Source organism: Nerophis lumbriciformis, linkage group LG27 (genome assembly GCF_033978685.3).
Source record: "Nerophis lumbriciformis linkage group LG27, RoL_Nlum_v2.1, whole genome shotgun sequence".
NCBI classification, from domain to species: domain Eukaryota; kingdom Metazoa; phylum Chordata; class Actinopteri; order Syngnathiformes; family Syngnathidae; genus Nerophis; species Nerophis lumbriciformis.
Window position 1 is genome coordinate 16,112,839 of NC_084574.2, and position 22,974 is coordinate 16,135,812.

The following is a 22,974-nucleotide window of genomic DNA, read 5'->3' on the forward strand; positions in this document are numbered from 1 at the left end:
ATTTCGTTTTCGCTACCTGCCTCCACACTACAACCATCCGTTTCAATACATGCGTAATCTGTTGAATCGCTTAAGCCGCTGAAATCCGAGTCTGAATCCGAGCTAATGTCGCTATAGCTTGCTGTTCTTTCCGCCATGTTTGTTTGTATTGGCATCACTGTGTGACGTCACAGGAAAATGGACGGGTGTATATAACGATGGTTAAAATCAGGCACTTTGAAGCTTTTTTTAGGGATATTGCATGATGGGTAAAATTTGGAAAAAAACTTCGAAAAATAAAATAAGCCACTGGGAACTGATTTTTAATGGTTTTAACCCTTCTGAAATTGTGATAATGTTCCCCTTTAAGCATAAGAGTTGTGTGCTAACTTTTACATAATTATTCTAACATAGCTATAATCATCAAAATTATGCACTCGTGTAGTATACCCCCCGTATCAAAATCACCCAAAACGTGTCCCAATCAATTGTGCTGCAAAAAATTTGTGTATAACTGTTATAATTTTTAAGTTATAAAGTTGTTGTAACGGGATCGTGGCATGACGACAGGGAGCAGCTTGCGGCTAAGAAGAATGATTTATTTATATAAATCAAACAAAAAGACAGGAACCAAACAAAACAAGCGTGCCTAGCACAAGGAAAGCTAGCAGAATAGCTCACAGGGAAACAGTAACGTAAGGCACACACAGGGAACTAGAAAACATCAAATGTCACAGTTGCGTAAAGCAAACAAAAGCACCAGACTGAGTGACGGGAAAAAGCAGGACTAAATAGCTCTCTGATTAGTGCCCGGGAACAGGTGAGTGTCCCGAACACTAATCAGAGGCAGGTGAAAACAATCAGCACCCATGACAACCAAGAAAACACAAAAACATGGGTGCTGAAACAGAACTTAAACCACAAGTGACTCAAAACCCAAAATACACCATACAACTGTTATGATCCGGCATCGGATCATAACAGTTGTATGGTTTTATGTTATCAATGTTTTGGTTTTTATGTTATTAACATGGTATTATTATCCATCCATTTTCTACCGCTTGTCCCTTTTGGGGTCGCGGGTTCTGCTGGAGCCTATCACAGCTTCACACCAGGGCCAATTTAGTGTTGCCAATCAACCTATCCCCAGGTGCATGTCTTTGGAGGTGGGAGGAAGCTGGAGTACCCGGAGGGAACCCACGCAGTCACGGGGAGAACATGCAAACTCCACACAGAAAGATCCCGAGCCCGGGATTGAACTCAGGACTACTATGAATCATAATTCGTTAGTAACTTAAAAACTATACTATTTAGACCAGTGGTTCTCAAGTACCGCCTCAGAAAACACCTGGCTCTCCAAGTACCACCATAATGACCAACAATAAAATACAGTAGCATAGTAGGCCTAATGAAATTAAAATACTGAACAGATGTTTACCTTATCCCAATAAACATCTGTTCAGTATTTTAACATAAAAGTGTTTGATTGTGAGGCATTAAAAGCCACAAAATGCAACGGGTCCATCAGACCCACAAACGCTGGCTGAGTAACAACAATATGAACGTTGCACGGAAAATTTCTCTGCCGGTTTCTGCATCCCACAGGGATTCTTCTTTTGTGTTTCTGCACCTGCGGTTCCCACACAGGGTTGCAACATTGTTTGTCAAAACTGTCTGCTCTCATTTTCTCGCACATTTGACCCTATGATGCTCTGTGTACCTACACTCTGTCCTCCTCCTGTCTAGGCCTGCTGTGTGCGTGTGTGTGTGTGTGTGTGTGTGGGTGGGTGCGTGTGGTACACAGAACATCAATTTCCACACTTCTATTAGCCCCGGGTCCAGTGGACCCGGACATCTTATATGTGATAGAAATGTGTAGGGGGGGTGTATGGTGTGTGGTCATTAAATATGTATTCTGATAGATGTTCTTCACAGAAAATGAGCCAAAGTCAGTGAGTCTCAGTTTGAAAAATTAATTAATTGTATAATTTTTCTTTTAATAAAACATTAAAACGGGTCCCACAGACCCGAACACCACACAATATATATAATACAATGTCTATATAATTTTTCATGTGTATATGTCATTTGATGAGCGTTCATGTTTGGAGTTGATACTTCCTTTTTTCCACCAGAGGGCATTCTTGTCTTAGTGAGTTAGTGGAAAGACAAGTAGCAATACTGTACAGTATTCTTCAATTGCCCTCAGTCAGATGGAAGGGCTATTTACTTTCGTTTACTGTTTGGTTCCCATGGGCACTAATTCTCCACACCTGCCTTTGTTTAGTAATTAGTGTTCCCACCAGGTGTTTCGGTTAATCACTCCACTTTATAGTTTTCAGTCACCCAGCACAAGTTGCTGGGTCAATGCTCGCTTTCGCAACATTTACGTTACTTCTTGTTTCTCAACACGCTTAAAGGGGAACATTATCACCAGACCTATGTAAGCGTCAATATATACCTTGATGTTGCAGAAAAAAGACCATATATTTTTTTAACCGATTTCCGAACTCTAAATGGGTGAATTTTGGCGAATTAAACGCCTTTCTATTATTCGCTCTCACAACGTGACGTCACATCGGGAAGCAATCTGACATTTTCTCACTTTCGTCGGTGTGTTGTCGGAGGGTGTAACAACACAAACAGGGACGGATTCAAGTTGCACCAGTGGCCCAAAGATGCGAAAGTGGCAAGAAATTGGACGAAATTTGTTCAAAATACGAGGGTGTGGGGAAAGCCGACGAAATGGTCAGTCGTTTGTTCCGCACACTTTACCGACGAAAGCTATGCTACGACAGAGATGGCAAGAATGTGTGGATATCCTGCGACACTCAAAGCAGATGCATTTCCAACGATAAAGTCAAAGAAATCTGCCACCAGACCCCCATTGAATCTGCCGGAGTGTGTGAGCTATTCAGGGACAAAGGACCTCGGTAGCACGGCAAGCAATGGCGGCAGTTTGTTCCCGCAGACGAGCGAGCTAAACCCCCTGGATGTCTTGGCTCACACCGCTTCTACCGTCCCTTATGCCACCGAAGATGATCAAAAGAAGAATATCGACCCTAGCTTCCCTGGCCTGCTGACATCAACTCCAAAACTGGACAGATCAGCTTTCAGGAAAAGAGAGCGAATGAGGGTATGTCTACAGAATATATTAATTGATGAAAACTTTATTCATTACTCGCGGTTTTACGTAAATTATTATACATAAACTGTGTTTACCAATAATTTAGCTTAAAAACTTTTTTTTTTTTTTCAATCATTCGAGTACATTCGGGTAGTCTTGTGTAATGCAGTATTTTGTGTCTATTTAGGTATGGTTAACCTGAGTGCTGAAATCGTGGAAAAATATATGTTCTTAGCGCGCCTGAAATGGGCTGTCTGCACTCAAAGTGCATGTTGTTGCCAAATGTATTTCATATGCTGTAAACCTAGTCAGGCCCGGCCCTAACAAATCTGGCGCCCTAGGCAAGATTTTAGGTGGCGCCCCCCCCCTCACAAGAAACCGAATAGCTTTATCTTTGACCTTTTTTTTTTTTTTTTTACTTACAACTATACCTAATATATAAAGGGGTGGACAAGTGATTATTACCTGCAGGGCAAACATTAGCTAACCAGAAGGCAATAACAATGTAAACAAAAAACACCTGCTTAAAAGATCTAATACCTGAGGAATGTAAGGTGGGAGTACAGTAATTACCTAACGTTACATTATTATTTTCCATAACAATTTAGCCCCCTCCACAATATTAACCCGACGTTAAAACAGAACTAGCTATTTATTGATTAGCAATTGCCGAATCATGTAACATTAGCTTAATGCTAACAAGCCAGGTTACTATCACATTCTGTAACAGACAAATAATTTCATGTAGGCTAACGTTACCTACCTGCTAACTCTGTCTTTTCTCGTTTCTCCTCCTCTTCTTTTCTCTTTTTTCTTCCTTGGGCACCTGACAGTTTTGGCCGTTTTGACATCTTGTGTTGATTTTTTGATGTGGTGACGTCCAAAAAGAGTCATGTTACGGTAAGGGGGGGGGGGCGTAATGTTGTAACAAATAATATTTCTATTAAATAGGCTTTACTTTGCATTTTAATTAACGTGGGATTATTTTTTGTATTTAGAAATAATAGTACCAACTTTCTTTCTTTTTTTTTTTTTTCTCCAACATTTGTGGCACTGGCGTGGCGCCCCCTGATGGACGGCGCCCTTAGCATTTGCCTATACGGCCTATGCCACGGGCCGGCCCTGAACCTAGTTCATAGTTGTTAGTTTCCTTTAATGCCAAACAAACACATACCAATCGTTGGGTAGAAGGCGATCGCCGAATTCGTCCTCGCTTTCTCCCGTGTCGCTGGCTGTCGTGTCGTTTTCGTCGGTTTCGCTTGCATACGGTTCAAACCGATATGGCTCAATAGCTTCAGTTTCTTCTTCAATTTCGTTTTCGCTACCTGCCTCCACACTACAACCATCCGTTTCAATACATTCGTAATCTGTTGAATCGCTTAAGCCGCTGAAATCCGAGTCTGAATCCGAGCTAATGTCGCTATATTTTGCTGTTCTATCCGCCATGTTTGTTTGTATTGGCATCACTGTGTGACGTCACAGGAAAATGGACGGGTGTATATAACGATGGTTAAAATCAGGCATGTTGAAGCTTTTTTTAGGGATATTGCGTGATGGGTAAAATGTTGAAAAAAATAAAATAAGCCACTGGGAACTGATTTTTAATGGTTTTAACCCTTCTGAAATTGTGATAATGTTCCCCTTTAAGTATTTTTCCCTGCTTATAGACTACCTCGCTGTTCACCCTTGGTGACGTTTTGGTTGTTTGACTCCACGCTTGTTTAGCGTCCATAGTTTTTGTACTTTTTGGCTTACCTCAAATAATAAAGGACAGACTCTTCCCTGTTCACAGTTCCTGCTTGTCTTTCTGCATTGGAGGAAACACAACCATCGCATCCATGCGTTCCCAACGTAACAAATATGAATTGTGGAAGTCAGTAACAGTTTCATTTTAGTGATGGAGTCATGCAACTCTGAGAAAATTAACATGAAATCCCCCTGGTTATTTTCATTTTCAAAATGAGCATCTGCATCAGATTCAATCTGTTAATTAGTTTGCAACTGAAAATGTGCGTTCACACCTTGGAGAGCTTTTTCACCAGGTGGATAGACACGAGCCATGGTTACAACACAAAATATGTCAATTGTAACACAGGGAATGATTGTCAAACTTCTTTAAGAAGGTCTAAACCATCCCACAATGTTACAAAATATGTTGATTGTTCAAAGTCAGCTGTGTCTAAAATATGTACAAACCAGTGACGTGCGGTGAGGTTGATGGCTGGTGAGGCACTGACTTCATCACAGTCAGATTTACAAACATATGAACCCTAAAGAGTATCTTATTCACCATTTGATTGGCAGCAGTTAACGAGTTATGTTTAAAAGCTCATACCAGCATTCTTCCCTGCTTGGCACTCAGCATCAAGGGTTGGAATTGGGGGTTAAATCACCAAAAATTATTCCCGGGCACGGCGCCGCTGCTGCCCACTGCTCTCCTCACCTCCCAGGGGGTGATCAAGGGATGGGTCAAATGCAGAGGACAAATTTCACCACACCTAGTGTGTGTGTGTGTGACAATCATTGGTACTTTAACTTAACTTTAACTTTACACATACAAACTGTAGCACACAAAAAAGCACATTTAATTAAAAAAGCGTTATTATGGTCTTACCTTTACTTATAAGTGCGGGAACAGTGGTGTTCGTGCTGGAGGAGTTGTGAATGAATGAAATATGAAATCCGTGCTGCAGTCTGCAGGTGTACCTAATGTTGTGTCCCTGCAGTCGTTCACGGCTCCTCCGGCGCGAGCATTGTTGTTTTTGCACTTTTTGGCTTCTTGTTAAGTGACTTTTTTTGGGTGGATTCGGTCTTGCACGTGGAGGGTTTGGGTGTGGGCTTTGGTTGGTGTGGCGCTCCCGTCGGGGGATGCATTCTGCGGCGGGGGTGCATTAACCGGCACCAGGAGGCGGGATTACTGCAAGCCTCACACAGTGCGTCTTCGCAGCAGTTTTATGATCGCTCAGCACAAGAAATACGTTACACACATACAGTTGTTGACAAAATACACTGTACATTATATACCTCAGCTAACTAAACTATGGAAATGTATAATATAGTTCATATAGCAATACGGTCTCACTGCACAGCAGGCCAGCAGTTAGCCGAGTCCGCAATCCACGTTGAGGCACAACTGAGTGACGTGCCTCAACTGGCTGCTGATCACCGCACCGTCTCTTCCCAGTATTTGAACGGCAAATGTGAAAATTCAGCGATTTTGAATAAAAATTATCTAAAACTGGTGAAGTTAAATGGAAAATAATTTTATAGTATAATCACTTGTTGTTACATATAACAATTTAATAATTTTTTTTTCTTTTTACATTTTTATTCTTTCCTTGAGGCAGGTAAGGTCCCGCCTCACCTGCCTCCAGTGACCGCACGTCACTGGTACAAACAACATGGAAAGGTTGTAAAAGGCAGGCAAACTGGTAGACCAAGGAAAACATCAAAGCGTCACGACAGAAAGCTTAAAACAATATGTCTTTAAAACAGAAATGCACAGCAAAACAAATGAAAAACAAATGAGCGGAAATTGGTGTCTCGGTCTGTCATTGAACATTATGAACCTGCCTAAAAGAAATTAGATTTCAATACAGAAAAGCTTAAAGAAAGCCGTCATTAACCGTGAACTATGAATGACTGGGTGAAAGTCCTATTTAGTGATGAATGGTAAATCGGCATTGATGCTGGTACTTTTCTTGTTTGCCGTTCAAATGAGATTTATGAAGACAACTGCCTGAAGAAAACATGCACATTTTCACAGTCATTGTTGATTTGAGGCTGCATGTCTGTTAATGGCACTGGGGAGATGGCTGTCATTACATCTTCAATAAATGCACAAGTTTACATTGACAATTTGGACACTTTTTTTAATTTAATCAATCAAATTGATGTTTGGGGATGATGACATCATTTTAAAGATGATAATTCATCTTGCCATAGAGCAAAAACTGTAAAAACTTATTTTGAAGAAAGATATACAAGGTCAATGGCATGGCTTGCAAATAGTCCAAATCTCAATCCAATTGAAAATTTGTGGTGGAAATTGAAGAAAATGGTTCATTACAAGACTCCAATCTGCAAAGCTGCTTTGACAAGGGTAATCAGAGAAAATTGGAGAAAGATTGATCAAGAGTACTGTTTGTCACTGGTTAAAAGGGACATATTATGCAACACCAACTTTTCTTACCTAATTTGGTACCTGTTTTTGTGTATTTCGAGTAGGCATAAGTCCCTAAAATTTGAATTAAAAAAATGGACTCATGGTAGAAATAAGGTGGTGCATGTGATCCGGGGGAACAACAGAAGACAATCAGTGAGGGTTGGTAGTACCTTGTCATCCTTTCTTGGGTACCCAGTAAGGGTTCCACAAGGCTCTGTTCTGAGGCCGGTAATGTTTTCTTTATGTATAAATAACCTATGTATACATAACCTATATAAGTATGTATTTTTTGGCTAGAAGAATACAAATTATACAAACCTGCCAAATGTTTGCATGAATGTGATCTTTCAAATGTATGCGGATTTGGGATAGGAATTGATAAGATTTTTCCGGGTTCCGATTTCACTTTCGATTCTGCTTAACGATTCGGTTCTTTATCGGGTCTCTTATCATTTCTTATTTGGGAAAAAAGATTTTTTTTAAAGTGGATTAGCATCAATTTTGTTAGTTTAGAGCTAACATGACTTTACAAGGCTAACGGTGACGTCTTAAGGGGAACATTATCACAATTTCAGAAGGGTTAAAACTAATCAGTTCCCAGTGGCTTATTTTATTTTTCGAAGTTTTTTTCAAAATTTTACCCATCACGCAATATCCCTAAAAAAAAGCTTCAAAGTGCCTGATTTTAACCATCGTTATATACACCCGTCCATTTTCCTGTGACGTCACATAGTGATGCCGATACAAACAAACATGGCGGCTAGAACAGCAAGGTATAGCGACATTAGCTCGGATTCAGACTTGGATTTCAGCGGCTTAAGCGATTCAACAGATTACGCATGTATTGAAACGGATGATTAGAGTGTGGAGGCAGGTAGCGAAAACGAAATTGAAGAAGAAACTGAAGCTATTGAGTCATATCGGTTTGAACCGTATGCAAGCGAAACCGACGAAAACGACACGACAGCCAGCGACACGGGAGAAAGCGAGGACGAATTCGGCGATCGCCTTCTAACCAACGATTGGTATGTGTTTGTTTGGCATTAAAGGAAACTAACAACTATGAACTAGGTTTACAGCATATGAAATACATTTGGCAACAACATGCACTTTGAGAGTGCAGACAGCCCAATTTTCATCAATTAATATATTCTGTAGACATACCCTCATCCGCTCTCTTTTCCTGGGGGTCTGGCGGCAGATTTCTTTGACTTTATCGTTGGAAATGCATCTGCTTTGAGTGTCACAGGATATCCACACATTCTTGCCATCTCTGTCGTAGCATAGCTTTCGTCGGTAAAGTGTGCGGAACAAATGTCCAATTTCTTGCCACTTTCGCATCTTTGGGCCACTAGTGCAACTTGAATCCGTCCCTGTTCATGTTGCTACACCCTCCGACAACACACCGACGAGGCATGATGTCTCCAAAGTACGGAAAACAGTCGAAAAAACGGAAAATAACAGAGCTGATTTGACTCGGTGTTTGTAATGTGTTTGAGAAAATGGTGGATTGCTTCCCGAGAGCGAATAATAGAAAGGCGTCTAATTCGCCAAAATTCACCAATTTAGAGTTCGGAAATCGGTTAAAAAAATATATGGTCTTTTTTCTGCAACATCAAGGTATATATTGACGCTTACATAGGTCTGGTGATAATGTTCCCCTTTAAGAGACACATAGCATAGAACAACTATTTTCAAAATTAAAAAAAACATTTATGTAAAATTTTACAAAATAAAACGTGGAGATTACACAAAAATCTACCCATTCGTAACATTTTTAAAACTTTTAAGAATTTTTTTCATCTGCCTGGAAAATATACAGTGCAATATACCGTGCAAAGTTCTGTTTAGATTTACAAGGTTAAACTAATATGACGTAGGCTCATAGCATGCAACACAAGATGTTCAAGCCTTCTTTTGATATAATGTAAATGATTATGGCGTACATCATATGAAAATCTTGAATTTAAAATCTCAAAAAATGTGGGGTTTTCAAAAACAGTGAATCATGATCATCATGATAATAAATAAAGGTTTTACACATCTCATTTTGCATGTAATGACTTTATATCACATATTAGTTTCACATTTGAAGTTTAACTGCTGACATGAATGGACTTTTTTTACCATAATGTACTTTTTTGAGTTGTACTTGTATAATGGAAATTAATGAGTGAAAATGTGATTGGGGGGGACATGCAACGTTTCTATGACTACAATTGAACATTCACCTACCAAAGGAGCATCTGCTGTGGCAAATTGTTGCAAGCTTTTGACCACAAACTTAGTCACTGCTCGGTGACATTCCTTTTTCCTGGCTGAGTGGTGTTCTTGGTGGATTGGAGCTATTACTGCCCGCCTCGAAACCAGTCACAATAAGTTTTCTCATTTTCATCTGAATGAGAAGGCATTCATTTCAATTGAACAGGTATTAGCGCTTTAGGCGGTACTAGTACATGTTGTATTTCTGTCGAATGACTGTTGCCGCCTGGGATGAGATAGGCGCGGTTCAAAAACACGACATTCACTTATAGTTATTGCATTCTGTATGTTGAAATGTTTCAGCATATTGGTCGTATGTCCTCCTCTTGATGAAACAGCAACCTTGAAATTCAATCAGCACAATTTTAAACAAATCAGACCTACCATGACAATCAAATCTGCTAAGATATTTTTACCCTCAATGATAGTGTGGATTACTGCATCACAACTTGGTCATTTACTGGAAACACAATATTAAAATCCATTGAAGTGTTATTTTTTAAAATCTGTAAAAATCATTGATCAAAAGCCTCTGTCATTATACCAGTGTAACATTATGGTAAAATATAAAATGCTTAACTTTGAAAATGTTATTCATTTAAAAAAAACAGCTGTGTACTTCAGGAAGTTCTTCATGAGGCCTAGTCCCACTCTCTGCAAACAAGACATTTCTGGAACAGACTTTCGGATACCGCCCTCCAAAATAGTTTCTCTCTCTTTGATGAAATAACATTAGAGGAATTGTTAAGATGTGTTAAGGGGACAAAACAAACAACATGTTTACTTGACCCATTTCCTGGGAAACTTATGATGTCGCCTAGCGGCAGCGTGTAAATTCTAAAGAGTGCAGGGCCAAGAACCGAACCCTGGGGGACTCCGCACATTACCTTAACATAGTCCGAGGTCACATTGTTATGGGAGACGCACTGCATCCTGTCAGTAAGATAAGAGTTAAACCACGACAAGGCTAAGTCTGACATACCAATACGTGTTTTGATACGCTCTAATAACATTTTATGATCGACGGTATCGAAAGCAGCGCTAAGATCAAGTGGATCAACATGGATGACGCATCAGAATCCATCGTTAGCAGTAGATCATTAGTCATTTTTGCGAGGGCTGTCTCCGTAGAGTGATTTGCCCTGAAACCAGATTGAAAAGGTTCACAGAGATTGTTAGACACTAAGTGTTCATTTAGCTGCTGTGCGACAATTTTTTCGAGGATTTTCGAGATAAACGGAAGGTGGGACACCGGCCGGTAGTTTACCATGAGGTCAGGATCGAGGTTAGGTCTTTTGAGCAGAGGATGAATAACCGCTTTTTTGAATGCTAGTGGAACAGTGCCAGAGGAAAGTGATTGGACTCTTACTGTTATGCTGGATCCACTATGGACTGTACTCTCACAATATTATGTTAGACCCACTCGACATCCATTGCATTCGGTCTCCCTAGAGGGGAGGGGTTACCCACATATGCGGTCCTCTCCAAGGTTTCTCATAGTCATTCACATCGACGTCCCACTGGGGTGAGTTTTTCCTTGCCCTTATGTGGGCTCTGTACCGAGGATGTCGTTGTGGCTTGTGCAGCCCTTTGAGACACTTGTGATTTAGGGCTATATAAATAAACATTGATTGATTGACTTTCCAGTAATATTAGAGAATGTCCCTCACTTTTTACACTTTTAAAAAGCATCTCAATTTGTTTCTTCAAAATTCACAGTCATTTAGTTACTTCGACTAATTACATTGCTTGTTTATTTTACAATCTGTAAATCAGATTGTTCATCAATGTGCATTGTCCTGAAATGGAAAAAAAAAAAAAACACTAACCCTGACTTCCTAATTTTGATTTAAAAAAATAAATCAGCAAAATTGTTCTATTCAGGTTTAAGCGTTTTATATGTTGTGCTTACTCAGTTAATGTTGCTGCTCAATATCAATGTATTATTAACGATTGAGTTTATTTGATATTTCGGTCAAAAATGTGTAGAGTTTAATTGAGGTTTTTTAGCTTATAGACAAATTATTCTATTTATTGTGGCTGTTTGAGAGCGAGGCGGGGCGCAAAATTTTTTTTTTCTCTCTGGTAGGGTGTAACAGAAAATAATTGAGAAGCAAGGATCAAAAGAGACATAAAAACAAGTTTAATTGATGAGGGTGAGGAGCAGTTTTCACTGCCAGGCTCCGCCCAAAATAAACCTGTACAAATAATTACTGACGCATGCAGCCAAAATCAAAACTTGTGAAGCCGAGTAATTAACGGAGGTATGATTAAAGTTTGACGCCCTAACACGCCCACATTCTATAGCGCCAGTGTCAAACTCAGGGCCCGTGGGCCAAATCTGACCTGCCACATCATTTTACATGGTCTGGGGAAAAAAAAAAGTTTAATTAATAAGTTAATAATTCAATACCAGATCTTTCTATCCATCTCCATTTTAAAAAACTAATATACTGCATGCACTTGCATATTTTTTTTAACTTTAATACTTTACTGTATTTCAGTTTTAGGAGTTAAATGGTGGAACAAGCTCAGTGATGAGTTGAAGACATGTAGTTCTTTGTTAAGGTTTAAGAAAGCCTTGAAGGGTGAAATAATGGAAAATTATCAAATATAGCAACGATTACTTTCATCCCATTGATTTTTTTTTACCGCTGATGTTCCAGGTAATCTTATTTTCAGTGAATGTATAGGATAGGCAAATATAAGCCTTGGCTTCACCCAATTCCTTTTTCGGTCATTCTTTTTCTTTTTGAGTGTGTACGTGTATGATTGTTAATATGTATAATCTGTTAAATTGATCACACAAAATGGTTGATTATATGACCAAAATAAACTCATTTCATTCATTCATATTCATTCATTCAATACTGTCTATTAATACAGCAAATGTTATATTAGTATACATTCCAGACATTTTCTTTGGTTGAAATAGAAAAATACCTAAATATCTGCTTGACTTTTGATTGACTTTGACTTTTGAACTAATTAGGAGCTCAGTCGCCAGAACTTTACCTAAAAAAACAGTGGTAACATTTTTCCATACACAATAATTCACTTTAAAAATGACACGATAGATTTTGTGGAAGATTTGTTAGTTGTTTTTTTTACCACAGAATCTACAGATTTATTTTTTACTTTGTATCTACTAGAAAGTGTTCGTCAAAAAATATATAATAATCAAAAGCATAGGCAATTGTGTTACAATATGAGGAGAAGAATCCTCATACTGTTATACTCATATATTATTCACTCTTACAATCGGACCTTTAAGCAGGGGCGTCACTAGCTTTTAAGGACAGGGGGGGCTTAGTCCCCAGGAGATACACAGGGTGTGAGCGAACGTAGTGCACGAGCACAAAACTTCACAAACGGCTAACAAAGACTTAGAAATGATTCATTGTTATTTTTATTTTATTTTTTTAAATGCACAGTACGAAATGAAATGCTCCCCGGGACGATGGCTTTTAATCATTTTTTTTCTTTTTCTTTTTATGTATTTATTCATTTTAGATTTTATATTAAATGTCTTGGTTTTTCCTCCCTCTGAAAATCCTATGAAATGTTTAACAAGCCATCCTATAATAATACAACAGCTATTAATGTAACAATACAATAAAACAAATATATTTAATGATGTTTTTTTCATTATTTTAACAATAGGCTAATGTATATTACTTTATATAGATTCTACAAGAAACACAAAACTTAAAAACTAAATTATTTACAATTGCACACACAAGGTTTCGTGCAGCTTCACTCATTGTAAAGGAAGATAATGTGCTTCGTACACCTGCAGGACCGCAAGCAAGGTCGCAGAGAAAATGCGGACTGGCATTTGAGTGATATGGGCATTTTCTATATGAACAAGTGGAATGGATTGGATACCGACGCACTAAAGGGGTTCTCAACCTTACGCTATGAAGTGAGGGGAAACTGAGTGAATAATAACAGGTTATATGATTTATTTAAACTCATATTCGGGCCGCTTTATAATGAATATGTCGGCATGTATTTGTAAAAAAAAAATATATATATATATATAGTGTATATAACACCAAAGTATTTAGGGGGGCTTAAGAATATTTTAGGGGTGCTTGAGGTGAAGGGTGTTGCCCCGAGCATACATCGGCCCTGGAGAAGTGTCTCCCCTGCGCTCTTCGACTATGGTCTCGTTCTTCTGCTTCATCTCCTTGTGTGCACACATTGGACTCAGGTCCGCATGGAGCTGGAGGGGGCGTGGCCTCCAGCTCCGGCTGAATTCCGGGAGATTTTTGGGAGAAAATTTCTTCCGGGAGGTTTTCTGGAGAGGCGCTGAATTTCGGGAGTCTCCCGGAAAATCCGGGAGGGTTGGCAAGTATGACTGCTGGACTCTAGAAAGAGGTTCCGAAAGCCTCCGTAGCAGAACCTCCAGGTTCTGTAAAAGCTTCTTCCCTCAGGCTATAAGACTCTTGAACGCATCAAACTAATTCCCTCAGTTCCCCCCCCAAAAACGATTAATTAACTCGCTGGAATATAAAAACAATATAACATACATCCATAAACGTGGATGCATATGCAAAAGTGCAATATGTTTATCTGTACAGTCATCTATTTATTTATATCTGCACCTTATTGCTCTTTTATCCTGCACTACAACGAGCTAATGCAACGAAATGTCGGTCTTATCTGTACTGTAAAGTTCAAATTTGAATGACAATAAAAGGAAGTCTAAGTCTAAAGTTACGTAATGTCAGTTTATTGGTGATGGAGAGGAGCAGTTTTTGCCGTCGGCCACCGCCCACTACGAGTGGGTACGGATAGGTACTGATACCATACTTGCCAACCCTCCCGGATTTTCCGGGAGACTCCCGAAATTCAGCGCCTCTCCCGAAAACCTCCCGGGACAAATTTTCTCCCGAAAATCTCCCGAAATTCAGGCGGAGCTGGAAGCCACGCCCCCTCCAGCTCCTTGCGGACATGAGTGACGTCAGGTGCGCAACACCACGTAAATCATTCACCAGGAGATGGCAACAGACAAACATAGATCAATATTACATTCCTCCCCTTTTAGAAATGTATAGAAGTTACTCAAAATAAATAAACAACCCAACCAAAAAAATGCAGCAGCTCAATTAAAAAACTGTACTTAAGCCACATTCTTTTCTTTTTTTTTTAGTACTGAACTCTTAACCCTCATTTGTAAAAAATAACATGCTTATTATACAAACAGTATTTGTACACCTTTAACCATACTTGCCAACCCTTCCGAATTTTCCGGGAGACTCCCGAAATTCAGCGCCTCTCCCGAAAACCTCCCGGGACAAATATTCTCCCGAAAATCTCCCGATTTTCAGCCGGAGCTGGAGGCCACGCCCCCTCTAGCTCCATGCGACCTGAGTGAGGACAGCCTTTTTTCATGATGGGAGGACAACAGGGTGACAAGAACTAAATCATCCAGACTACAGATAAATTGTATTATTATGTTTATCTTACCTAAAAATAAATATATGTATTAATTAAAAAATAAATAAAATGTTATTACTATATTTAGCTAAAAACATCAAATTAATTATATTTTTATTTTTATTTTTTCTGACTCCTTATTACACTCAGCCATAGAATTATACATTAAAATAAGCATATTTGAAATAATAAATTTTAAATGATCATAATAATTCATTTAAAATGACCATATTTAATTATTAAAATAATTGCTTGTTTATCAACAACTTTAACATTTTATTCATTACATTTTGAAGCTCTCCGAAGCCAAGTTATGTTATATTCCTTAATATTTATTTATGCAAGTTTGAAGTATCAATTATCTAAACACAGTTTTGTTTGCATATTTTCAGAATGTAGATATATATATGTAAATATATATATATATATATATATATATATATATATATATATATATATATATATATATATATATATATATATATATATATATATATATATAATGAAATACTTGACTTGGTGAATTCTAGCTGTCAATATACTCCTCCCCTCTTAACCACGCCCCCCCCAACCCCCCACCCCAACCCCCACCCCCACACCTCCCGAAATTGGAGGTCTCAAGGTTGGCAAGTATGCCTTTAACACAGATTTTTATACAGTCTTCAGAGATTCAGTTTTTTTGGTGGTACTCGAAACCTTTCTGGGTACCTGCGAAAGGGTGTTCAGCATGGTTAGAAAAATAGTGACAGAATAGAACAAGGATGGACAATTCAACCCTTAACTCAACAATGAGTAGATGAGTGTTATGTGTGTGTATATGTGTACCGTATTTTCCGCACTATAAGGCGCACCTAAAAACCACAATTTTTCTCAAAAGCTGACAGTGCGCCTTATAACCCGGTGCGCTTTATTACGATTCATTTTCATAAAGTTTCGATCTCGCAACTTCGGTAAACAGCCGCCATCTTTTTTCCCGGTAGAACAGGAAGCGCTTCTTCTTCTACGCAAGCAACCGCCAAGGAAAGCACCCGCCCCCATAGAACAGGAAGCGCTTCTTCTTCTACTGTAAGCAACCACCCGCCCCCGGAAGAAGAAGAAAAAACGCGCGGATATCACCGTACGTTTCATTTCCTGTTTACATCTGTAAAGACCACAAAATGGCTCCTACTAAGCGATCCGGTTCATAAAAAGACGCAATCTCTCCATCCGCACACGGATTACTACCGTATTTCACAGCAACTGATATTCCTGTGAACCGCACTGTGGAACGGGAGCACGTACGGTGAATATTCGCACCACAGGGAATGAGAAGTCATCCTTCACTGTGGTTCTAGCTTGCCATGCTAACTTCCACCCATGGTGATATTCAAAAGGAAGACCTTGCCAAAAGAGACCTTTCCAGCCGGCGTCATCATAAAAGCTAACTCGAAGGGATGGATGGATGAAGAAAAGATGAGCGAGTGGTTAAGGGAAGTTTACGCGAAGAGGCCGGGTGGCTTTTTTCACACAGCTCCGAAGGCGAACACACCTTCACTAAGACGGGCAGACAGCGCCGGACGACATACGCCAACTTTTGCCAGTGGATCGTAAATGCCTGGGCAGATATTTCGGTCACAACTGTGGTCCGAGCTTTCCGGAAGGCAGGATTCACAGAACTGCTGGACAACAGTGACACTGACTCCGGTGACTTCGACGAGACGGAACCGGCCATTTTGGATCCCGTATTCGCCCAACTTTTCAATTCGGACACCGAAGACGAAGAATTCGAAGGATTTACGAATGAAGAATAACTTCAGAAGGTGAGCGCTATGTTTATTTTGTGTGTTGTGACATTAACGTTCGAGCAACATTATGTTGCTATTGTTCTACACCATTTTGAATTTTACTATGTTTGTGATTGCACATTTGCGTACATTTTGGGACAGAGTTGTTAGAACGCTGGTTTTCAATATATTATTAAAGTTTGACTGAACTATCTGACTGTTTTTTTGACATTCCCTTTAGCGCAGCGTAGGCGCGGCTTATAATCCGGGGCGGCTTATTGGTGGACAAAGTTATGAAATATGTAATTCATTGAAGGTGCGGCTAATAATCCGGTGCGCCTTATAGTGCGGAAAATACGGTAAATAAATGAACATTGAAATTCAAGTATTTATTTTATTTATATATATATATATATATATATATATATATATATATATATATATATATATATATATATATACATATGAAATATATGACTTGGTGAATTCTAGCTGTAAATATACTCCTCCCCTCTTAGCCCCGCCCCCACCCACGCCCCAACCCCCCACCCCCCACCTCCCGAAATCGGAGGTCTCAAGGTTGGCAAGTATGACTGATACTGACCCATACAGGACTCACCATCACCATTTGTGCCAATTGTGATTACGATTTGAATGTTTGGACCCAAATTATTCAGGTTTTGTGTCATTTGAAATTTTGTGGTGAGCTATCAGATCAAAGCTTGGCTCCAGGCCACGCCCACATCCTACGATGGTACGGTATAATACGGCCGGGAGATTCTCTCAAGGACCCTTCGTTCCGCGACCAAATGGGCATGGCCATTGGAAGCATTGAGACACGCGTGACTGCCGCAAGATGGCGGCTGCACTCACGTAGAACAGCAGTGGGCGGACACAAGCGCCGCAGTCTATAAATACGGCTATGGGACGCACAATGCTTCCTTTCCATCCATCCATCCATTTTCGTTTAAATAAAATATTGCAAATACTTACGCTTTTACAATTTTTTTAATTTATTTTTTTTAGCTGACACCAACATGCCTTTAAAGTTTGAACTGTGTCCCGGGAGGATGATTGGAGGCAACCATCCGTGTTTTATTATCGCCGAAATCGGACAAAACCACCAGGGAGACATCGAGATTGCCAAGAAAATGATCAAAATGGCAAAGGTAATAACTTTAAACTCTGTTTCCTTAACGCCTTGCTACTGCTTGATGCGTAGAAAAGTTAAATTGGAATGTAAATAAAGTGAACATAGTAAACTTCACGAGTCAGTTAAGAAATGTCTCGTTTTAAAACGTGACTCTAAATCATTACTACATTTTGAAATACATTGTCATGTATTATTGTTGTTGTTGTTATTATTATTATTAGGACTGTTAAAAATAACGACTTAACCGATGTGAATAATCATAAAAACTTACAGCATCATATTATGCAGATTAATCACGATTAATCATATTTTGAGCGCACATACGATGCTCCCTTACCTTAACTGTGGATGGTTACTGAAACGTTCAGGCTGAAAAAGCGCCGTGGGTTGTGACACGTCAGTGATCAGGTGCTTACGTCAGTTCACAGATGAGTGAGGTGAGGGGGAGACTTCGACTTGTGTGCTCGCTTGCAGAGTTTGCTTTAAGAATACACCCCCATTTGGATTTCAGATAAACTCTTACCAAGATTTTGAACAAATACACCTAGGGCAGGGGTGTCAAACGTACGGCCCCGCGGGCCGGATCAGGCCCTCCAACAGGTTTTTTTCCGGCCCGCGTGATGAGTTTGCCAAGTATAAAAATGAGCTGTTTTTTTTATTTGTGTAACAAAAGAAACTGCTGTTCTAAATGTGTCCACCGGATGTCACAATAGCAATTCTGTTAGGCAAGCAAATGGTGTATACCGGGGCCAAGCAAGAGGTACACAGTAAACTTAAAACCTGCTGTTTTATGTCTTCTGCTTCGGACACATCGTCATTCAGTGGCCTAAAGGTTAGAGAGATCGGTAGGTCGTGAGTTCAAACCCCGGCCGAGTCATACCAAAGACTATAAAAATGGGACCCATTACCTCCCTGCTTGTCATTCAGCATCAAGGGTTGGAATTGGGGGTTAAATCACCAAAAAATGCTGCTCACTGCTTCCCTCACCTCCCAGGGGGTGATCAAGGGGGATGGGTCAAATGCAGAGAGTAATTTCGCCACACCTATTGTGTGTAACAATCATGGGTATTTTAACTTAACTTAATTCGGTACCCTTGTTGCCCCAAAATGTCTCTGTCAAACACGAGAAACTGTGAATTTAACCCTTTTGAGTAGTTTTTACCTCCGTTTCTTACGTTTTTTTTGAGTTAGCACTGGATTGATACGTGGACATCACAAAGGAGGTATTTGATACCTAGAAGAGTTTAAAATGGGACCCATTAACTCCCTGCTTGGCACTCAGCATTAAGTCGAGACTTGGGGGTTAAATCAGCAAAATGATTCCCGAGCGCGGCCACCGCTGCTGCTCACTGCTCCACTCACCTCCCAGGGGATGGGTCAAATGCAGAGGGTGATTTCACCACACCTCGTGGTACTTTAACTTTAACTTTAACATGATGTGTTTTTTTGTTCAGTCCCAGAAAGACTGCGACTTAAAAGTTTAATCCTGGCTTTGTAGATACACTGAGACAAAGTCTGAGCTCTGTGCTTTTATTTTTGAAGCTGCAAACAATTTCCTCAGAACTTTCAACAAACTTGAAGTGTTTTGTCCACAGGATTATTTGTGATTTGTACGTTTTCACAATGTGCTCGTTCTATTTTTGGCCAGAGTAAAACCAAGAAAACAACCTGGAGTTGTCTTTATGTTTAAGTTATCATGCCAAGATTTTACCATTACGGCCCACTTGGGAATAGATTTTCCTCCATGCGGCCCCTGAGCTAAAATGGGTTTGACACCCCTGATCTAGGGCATTCAAGTAACACAATTAAAAAAGAATCCTGTATGACATTCCATCCATCCAGCCATTTTCTACCACTTGTCCCTTTCTGACTATAAAATTGCATTTGTGTCAACAATTGGGGTCTTTTTTACTAATTACTGTGCTTAATCACGATTATTCCAAACTGAATAGTCAGATTTTTTTTTACAATCCTTTGACAACACTAATTGTTATATATTAAATACAACGTTTTTTAAATATTCTACTCCATTTGTTTTCCTCTATTTAATTCATGTACAGGACTGCGGTGCTGATTGTGCCAAATTCCAGAAAAGTGAACTGCAGTACAAATTTAACAAACGTGCCTTAGAACGCCCCTACACGTCCATACACTCTTGGGGGGCCACTTATGGAGAGCACAAGCGCCACCTGGAGTTCAGCCATGAGCAGTTCAGGGAGTTGCAGAAATACGCAAAGGAAGTGGGAATCGTCTTCACCGCCTCAGGACAGGATGAGGTATGTCAAAAACTGCAACAACATTCTCCTTTATGTATCCACTTTAACAAAATTTGACGGTAATTTTTCCCCCCCACCTCTAGATGACAGTAGAGTTTCTCGATGAGCTTAATGTGCCTTTCTTCAAAGTGGCCTCATTAGACGTCAGCAACTTCCTTTATTTGGAGAAGATTGCCAAGAAAGGTGGAAACTGGATAGATTTATTACAATATATGAATTACTCATGTTGACGTCTTCTGTCTGTCTGTCTGTCTGTCTGACAGAAGAGTTGCTCTTTTGCATCTCAACAGTTGCTTTTTCTCTCACTACAATAGGATGTAACCATCCTTGTCCAGGCACACCCTAACATAACTAGTAAGGGCTATGGCCAGATCTGACCAATCCAAGTCTTTGAGCATGAACTATGATGAAGCCACTTGGATGAGAGGAGAAACGTCTTCTAAGACAAACCAGACAGACCAGTTGCGATCCATTGAATGCCCTGAGAAAAAAAACAAGTTGACGTCTTGTTTTATGTGTTGTCAGGACGTCCCATGGTGGTTTCCAGTGGGATGCAGTCCATGGAGACGATGCGTCGGGTGTACAAGACAGTGAAGGCGCACAACCAGAACTTTGCCCTTCTGCAGTGTACCAGCGCCTACCCTCTTGATCCTGAGAATGTCAACCTCAGAGTGATCAAAGTAAATAGAAGACAATATAACCTCAAAATATGAATATAGATTATAGAAACATGCATTGTTGTTAAATCTCTCAATCCACAGGAATACATGAAGGAATTCCCAGATATTCCAATTGGATATTCTGGCCACGAGTCTGGAATCAGTATTTCAGTGGCAGCTGTTGCTTTGGGGGCAAAAGTCATCGAACGCCACGTGACACTGGACAAGACGTGGAAGGGAAATGACCATATGGCGTCGCTGGAGCCCTCTGAGCTGGCCGAGCTGGTTCGCTCTGTCCGATTGGTGGAGAAGGCCCTGGGTAGTGGCGTCAAGAGGATGCTTCCTTGTGAGAAGGCATGCTATGACAAGGTGAGACTACTCTTATAGTCAAAAGTGTACATACACCCATTATGTGTGTCATATTGGACCCTTGTTGATTTATTTAAAATGTTTTTTGATGATTATACAATATTCAAGATCTGAACAAATCATAAGTCAACCAGGATCCTGGAAATAGAAAAATGAATGACGATGTTTTGTTTTGTCAAGCTGGGGAAGACTGTGGTGGCCAAGGTGAAGATCCCCAAAGGAACTGCCCTCACTCTGGACATGTTGGCGGTGAAGGTGGCTGTGCCAATGGGTGTAGCTGCTGAGGACATCTTCCAGCTGATTGGCAGGGTTGTCACTGAAGACGTGGGAGAAGATGAGAGTGTCACACCAGAGGTGGTGGACAGCTATGGGAAGAAGGCTAATTGTGAATATTTTTAAGACTAAAGTAAAGCACTTAAATGATGAGGACATTATTCAGGTTGTCATAGTTTGGTGGGTGATTTGTTTTCATATTTAGTTTCAGTTACCAGGAACAAGGAAATGGTAATTGTCCTCAGCTAGGACACTAAGCTATCTGTCGTCTGTTCCTAAGGGCAATCATCTATTTATGAGTAATTATTAGCCAAAGTTATGTAAAGAGGAGGGTGTTGTCCGTGAATAAATATTTTAATTTAAAAAGTATGTGTCAGCATTTTTTTAAAATCAAAACTGCCCCATGTGGAGGAGTTCAAGTACCTCGGAGTCTTGGTCACGAGTGAGGGAAGAGTGGATCGTGAGATCGACAGGCGGATCGGGGCGGCGTCTTCAGTAATGCGGACGCTGTATCGATCCGTTGTGGTGAAGAAGGAGCTGAGCCGGAAGGCAAAGCTCTCAATTTACCGGTTGATCTACGTTCCCATCCTCACCTATGGTCATGAGCTTCGGATCATGACCGAAAGTACAAGATCACAGGTACAAGCGGCCAAAATGAGTTTCCTTCACCGGGTGGCGGGGCTCGCCCTTAGAGATAGGGTGAGAAGCTCTGTCATCCGGGGGGAGCTCAAAGTAAAGACGCTGCTCCTCCACATGGAGAGGAGCCAGATGAGGTGGTTCGGACATCTGGTCAGGATGCCACCCGAACGCCTCCCTCGGTAGGTGTTTAGGGCACGTCCGACCGGTAGGAGGCCACCGGGAAGACCCAGGACACGTTGGGAAGACTATGTCTCCCGGCTGGCCTGGGAACGCCTCGGGATGCCCCGGGAGGAGCTGGACGAAGTGGCTGGGGAGAGGGAAGTCTGGGCTTTCCGGCTTAGGCTGCTGCTCCCGCGACCCGACCTCGGATAAGCAGAAGAAGATGGATGGATGGATGGAACAGTAGTTTGTAAATGTTTTTATGAAACACTGACTTTTTGAGTTTTTATAAGTTGTAAGCTATAATCGTCAACATTATTAAGAAATACATCCATGAAATGTTCTACTCTGTGTTATTAATCTACTGAATATAAACTTGGACGCAAAGGGGGCAGGGTCGTCCCCAAGTGTAGTGGGTAACAACGCTGCACCCCTCAGAGCCCTGATGTTGTGTGATAGGTAGTCCGTTGGGGAAAGGGAGTGAGCTCGAGGAACATGTCCCACCCTATCAACAGGCAGGCCCCACATGACCCAAGAGTCCGCCACCAAGCGATTACCTGTCCTCTCCTCCCCCAGAGGACCAGTAGAAAGGGTTGACCACACAGCCACAGGAAGACCCAGCACACACAGTACACCAGGGACACCCAGTCCCACCTTGTGAAGAAGTTTATATAATGGAGTTAATTACTGGCTGCCAACCAAACC

General features: G+C 40.5%; 1 protein-coding gene across 1 annotated transcript; it reads left to right on the forward strand.

The window, feature by feature from the left end:
• The first annotated feature begins 17,671 nt into the window (after nucleotides 1-17,671).
• LOC133624364 (N-acetylneuraminate-9-phosphate synthase-like) lies at nucleotides 17,672-21,831 on the forward strand. Its single transcript, XM_061987854.2, has 6 exons — nucleotides 17,672-17,910; nucleotides 19,955-20,170; nucleotides 20,254-20,353; nucleotides 20,696-20,850; nucleotides 20,932-21,198; nucleotides 21,379-21,831. The coding sequence occupies exons 1-6, from the start codon at nucleotides 17,779-17,781 to the stop codon at nucleotides 21,595-21,597; spliced, it is 1,089 nt and encodes a 362-aa protein (XP_061843838.2). The 5' UTR covers nucleotides 17,672-17,778; the 3' UTR covers nucleotides 21,598-21,831.
• Nucleotides 21,832-22,974: the final 1,143 nt, after the last annotated feature.

Excerpts from the sequence above, each read along its gene's own strand:
- LOC133624364 (XM_061987854.2), top strand. The coding sequence starts at position 17,779 with ATGCCTTTAAAGTTTGAACTGTGTCCCGGGAGGATGATTGGAGGCAAC. Across the intron at positions 20,171-20,253 it reads CCGCCTCAGGACAGGATGAG|ATGACAGTAGAGTTTCTCGA; the intron begins GTATGTCAAAAA and ends CCCCACCTCTAG. Across the intron at positions 20,851-20,931 it reads TCAACCTCAGAGTGATCAAA|GAATACATGAAGGAATTCCC; the intron begins GTAAATAGAAGA and ends CTCAATCCACAG.